A 4,833-nucleotide genomic window follows, 5' to 3' on the forward strand; every position below is an offset into this window, starting at 1 on the left:
TAATTAAATAACTATAAAAATAATATTAATTAAGGAAAAATATAATAAGTTAATATTTCTTATAGAATTTATATTAAACTTATAAATATTATAACTATTTAAGTAAATAAATTACTTTTAATATATTAAAATTATAATAAGAAAGGCTATTAAAAAAGAGAATATTATAACTTTATAAAAACTAATTAAAAGTATTAATTAATACCTAAAAGTAAAAATATATAAAGTATTAACTTTAAAGAAAATAAGCCTTAAATAGCTATATATTTAATTAAGAGAATTATTATAATTAAGTTAGGCTATAATATAAATACTTTAATAAACTTATAATTAAAATATAATAAAGAGCTTAAGAAATAAAAAGAGTATATCTATTATATAAAACTCTTATAATAGTAATAAATAGTTAAGGAAAAAGAGAAAATATATAAAATAGTAATTAAAAAGACTTATAATAATAAGCTTAAAAATAAAGCTAAAGCTAATAAATAATAAAAAAAAAAAAAAAAGAAATAATACTATAAAATAAAGAGAAAGATAATAAAAGCTAATATTAAAATTAATAATATATAATTATAATAATATTACTATTATAATTACTTATAAAAGAAAAAAAGCTATCTTTTAATAAGATATTTAATTTATACCTAAAGGAATTATATAGGTAAATAATATCTTAATATAATTAAAGCAATTTAGACTTTATTATAATAACCTTAACTGCATTAATACTAAATAACTTATTAAAGAAGAAAACTTTTACTATTTAGCTTAGAAATTATATATAATTGCTAAATTAAACCTTTAGTTTAATAATATAACCTTATAATATAATAATAAAGGATTATAATAATAAAATAATAAAAAATAAATATATTAAGAATTAATATAAGAAAAAGTAAAAATAAAATAAAATAATAATATCTATATTTATATTATAACTTAAAAAGAAATAGAAAATAGTTAAATTATTATAAAATAACTAATTATAATAAGAGAACTTTAGAGATATTTAATAAATCTAAATTATATATAAATCTTTTAAATATCTTATACTATATATTACTATAAACTCTATAAATAAAATAAAACTAATTATAATTATTTTCTTATTACTATAAAAGAATATATATATTAAAAGGCTTATATCCCTATTAATATAATAAGGTATTATATTTACTAAAAATATAAAAACTACTAAATAATATACCTAAAGTCTAATTAGATTACTTAAAATAAAGTATTAAACTATATTAAGAAAAGAAGATAAATTAACTAATAGAGATAAAATATATATATAATAAAAGAATTAAATAATAAATAATTAATTTAAAAATAAAAAAAAAATATAAAAAGAAATAAAGATTAAGGTCTTACTTTTAAGCCCTATAAATTATAACTTTAAAAATAAGAAAATATATAAGATAATTAACTTACTATAGATTATTAAAAAGAATTAAAAAAAAAAAAGTAAATATCTAAATAATAACTTATATTATAATAAAAAATATAACTTATATTACCTTAATTAAAAAAAAGATAATAGCTTATTATATTAATAGAGCTATAATATAGTAATAAGAGTAAAAGGGATATAATAATACCCTTAAAAGCTCTATAAGCAATTAAAAATAATTAATAAAATTACTTAAAACTAAAAGTATAAATTAAAGGCATATAGCTTATAGTATTAATAGACTATATAGCTAATATTAATATAATTAACTTTAAAATAATTAACTATTTAAAGCTATTATAAAAAATTAAGATTTACTTTTATTTAATAAAAAACTTAAAGGGATAACTATTCTTATATAATAAAAGACTTATTATTTATAAGATTAATTACTTTAAAATATTTATTAAAACTTAAAAATAGAATATTAATATTAATATTATCTTTATATTAAGCTATAACCTAATATTAAGATATTTATAATTATATTACTATAACCTATAAGATATTAATTAGAGAATTAGCTAAATTAATTATATAAAAGATTATTTTAATAATAAATTAAATAATTTAAAAATAGAAAAAAAATTAAAATCTTAAACTTTAATTAAACTTAATAGTAAAATTAAAAATAAATTAAACTTTTATTTACCTTTAAAAAAAATTTAAAATAAATAAAAATAAAATAAAATAAAAAAGATTAAAAAGACCTTTATATTATTTAAGAATTAATTATAAATATTAAATAAATAATTAAAATAATAATTAAAAATAATAAATAGACTTAAAAATATATTATAAGAGTATTATATCTATAAGAAATTATTTAAAGAAGAACTTAATATTAAAATATTATAATATTTCTATTAAGATTATAAGATCTATTTTATATTAAATAACCTATTATTTTAAAAAATCTATAACTTTAATAAAATAGAACTTATAATACTTAAAGAATACCTAAAAAAAGAATTATAAAAAGGTAATATATAAGAATTAATATCTATTATAAGATTTCTTATAATATTTATATTTAAGAAAAATAGAAAACTATAACTTATTATAAATTATAAAAAGCTAAATACCTTTACTATTAAAGATTAAATATTATTTCTATTTATTATAGAACTTAAGGACTATCTATAAAGGAAATAAATTTTTATTACTTTTAACTTTAAAAGAGCTTATAATTTAATTTATATTAAAAAAGGTAATAAATAAAAAACTGCCTTTAAAATAAAATTTAAACTATTTAAATATCTAATTATACCTTTTAGACTTATAAATACTTTAATAACCTTCTAAAGAATAATTAATAATATTCTATATTAATACCTTAATATTTTTATAGTTTACTATTTAAATAATATTTTAATTTTTTTAAATAATAAAAAAGAATATAAAGAATATATCTATAAGGTTTTAAAAGTATTATAAGATATTAACTTATTAATAAAATTAAAAAAAAGTTACTTTTATATTATTAAAGTTAACTTCTTAAGATATATAATCTTATTAAGAGAAATTTAAATAAATTAAAAAAAGATATTAATAATATAAGATTAGCTAATATCTATTACTATTAAAAAAATATAAAGCTTTTTAAGTTTTATTAATTATTATTAATACTTTATTAAAGACTTTAATAAAATTATAAACTTATTTATAGAACTTATTAAAAAAGACTATAAGTTTATTTAAATTAAAGATATATAAAATATATTTAAATAATTAAGAGATATAATTTTAAAAGAATTAATTTTAATTATATTTAATTTTATTAAAGAAATTAAATTAGAAATAAATTTATTAAGTTTTACTTTAAGAGGATAAATTAATTAATAAAATAATAATAAAAAGCTATATTTAATAGCCTTTTATTTATATAAACTATATAAAATAGAGCTTAATTATTTTATTTATAATAAAGAATTCCTAGCTATTATTAATTATTTTAAAGAATTCTAATATTACCTTATAGAAAGCCTCTATTAAATTAAAGTCTATATTAACTATTAAAATATTTTATACTTTATAATTACTTAAGAACTAAATTGCTAATAACTTTACTATATAAAATACCTATATAAATTTAACTTTATAATTATTTACTATAAAAGATTAAATAATAGATATATAGATATTATTAATAGGAAATTAAATAATAATAATAATACTATAAAAACTAAAGAATAAGTCCTTAAGCTTAATAAAAAAGGGGAATATTAATTTACTTAATTAATAAAAATAATTATAAGGATAATATAAAAAAACCTAAAATTAATAGGTTAAGAAAAAACTAAATAATAAAAATAGATAATATAAGAGATATATAAATATCCTATATATAGATATTAAGGTATTATAAAGACCTTTAAGTAATTATAAAACTATTATAATTAGCTTAATATAAAAAAACTAATAGAAACTATTATTAAGTAATATAATATTTATATATAGATTAAATTATAAAGATATAAGCCTTATAGAAATTTATAAGTATTTTTAATTACTTAAAGACCTTAGGATTTAATTATAATAGACTTTATTATTAAACTACCCTTATTAAAAGAACCTTTAATTAGAATCTTTTATAATAGTATTATAATTATTATAGATTATCTTATAAAATTTTTATATTATTTACCCTATAGAGAAGTAATAGATACTAAAGAACTTATATATATCTTTTATAGATATATTATTAATATATATAGCTTACTTTAAGAAATCTTACTAGATAGAGGACTAATATTTACTATTAAGTTTTAATAAATATTTATATCCTATTTAAGACTTAATTATTAACTTACTATAGTATTTTAACTATAAATAAATAAATAGACTAAAAGAATAAATTAAGTTTTAAAATAATACTTATAATACTATATTAACTATAAATAAAATAATTAAATTAAAAAGCTATTTATTATATAACTAACTTATAATACTACCTATAATAAAAGTATAAAATTAATACTAATTTATATTAACTTTAAATTTATACCTAATAATTATTATATTATTTAAAAAGCCTTATTAAATAACCTTACTATTAGAATTAAAGCAGAAGATATAAAAAATTTATATAAAGAAATAAAAATAGAATTAGAATTTATTAAAAAAAGAATAATAAAATACTATAATATAAAAAAGATTAAGAGATTAACCTTTAAGGAAAGAAAAATAGTTTACCTATTAATAAAAAATATTATAATAAAATAGCTAATAACATGGTTAATAAGCAAGTAGACCGGATAAGCAAATAGATTAAAAATCCCTCACCTTATATCTTTACTATCTAATTAGATAATTCTTAATAACCTAATATATTATAGTCTTTAAATAAAGCTAGAATCCTTTTTACCCTTTAGGCC

The 4,833-nt window shown here is 12.8% G+C and overlaps 1 protein-coding gene across 1 annotated transcript, besides 26 other annotated features; it reads right to left on the reverse strand.

The window, feature by feature from the left end:
* Nucleotides 1-248: a repeat region.
* Nucleotides 37-345: a repeat region.
* Nucleotides 346-464: 119 nt separating this feature from the next.
* Nucleotides 465-541: a repeat region.
* Nucleotides 542-548: 7 nt separating this feature from the next.
* Nucleotides 549-646: a repeat region.
* A 205-nt stretch (nt 647-851) lies between these two features.
* Nucleotides 852-918: a repeat region.
* Nucleotides 919-995: a repeat region.
* A 13-nt stretch (nt 996-1,008) lies between these two features.
* Nucleotides 1,009-1,140: a repeat region.
* Nucleotides 1,141-1,182: 42 nt separating this feature from the next.
* Nucleotides 1,183-1,369: a repeat region.
* An 18-nt stretch (nt 1,370-1,387) lies between these two features.
* Nucleotides 1,388-1,561: a repeat region.
* Nucleotides 1,562-1,616: 55 nt separating this feature from the next.
* Nucleotides 1,617-1,672: a repeat region.
* Nucleotides 1,673-1,707: 35 nt separating this feature from the next.
* Nucleotides 1,708-1,947: a repeat region.
* A 34-nt stretch (nt 1,948-1,981) lies between these two features.
* Nucleotides 1,982-2,099: a repeat region.
* A 23-nt stretch (nt 2,100-2,122) lies between these two features.
* Nucleotides 2,123-2,162: a microsatellite.
* A 5-nt stretch (nt 2,163-2,167) lies between these two features.
* Nucleotides 2,168-2,199: a repeat region.
* Nucleotides 2,200-2,249: a repeat region.
* Nucleotides 2,250-2,260: 11 nt separating this feature from the next.
* Nucleotides 2,261-2,532: a repeat region.
* Nucleotides 2,533-2,640: 108 nt separating this feature from the next.
* Nucleotides 2,641-2,725: a repeat region.
* Nucleotides 2,726-2,763: 38 nt separating this feature from the next.
* Nucleotides 2,764-3,053: a repeat region.
* Nucleotides 2,793-3,094: a repeat region.
* Nucleotides 2,826-3,124: a repeat region.
* Nucleotides 2,877-3,139: a repeat region.
* A 5-nt stretch (nt 3,140-3,144) lies between these two features.
* Nucleotides 3,145-3,272: a repeat region.
* A 13-nt stretch (nt 3,273-3,285) lies between these two features.
* Nucleotides 3,286-3,385: a repeat region.
* Nucleotides 3,386-3,391: 6 nt separating this feature from the next.
* On the reverse strand, nt 3,392-4,651 carry FPSE_06393 (uncharacterized protein; the record flags this gene model as incomplete). The annotated part of the gene is made up of 9 exons (XM_009259511.1): nt 3,392-3,395; nt 3,431-3,444; nt 3,527-3,538; nt 4,104-4,124; nt 4,179-4,204; nt 4,270-4,282; nt 4,343-4,350; nt 4,399-4,410; nt 4,627-4,651. Coding segments are annotated over 9 exons (135 nt in total), but the record flags the coding sequence as incomplete, so codon positions are not given.
* Nucleotides 3,446-3,652: a repeat region.
* Nucleotides 3,678-3,729: a repeat region.
* Nucleotides 3,762-4,677: a mobile genetic element.
* The last annotated feature ends 156 nt before the right edge of the window (nt 4,678-4,833 follow it).

The sequence above is a fragment of the Fusarium pseudograminearum genome (genome assembly GCF_000303195.2).
Source record: "Fusarium pseudograminearum CS3096 unplaced genomic scaffold Unplaced29, whole genome shotgun sequence".
NCBI classification, from domain to species: domain Eukaryota; kingdom Fungi; phylum Ascomycota; class Sordariomycetes; order Hypocreales; family Nectriaceae; genus Fusarium; species Fusarium pseudograminearum.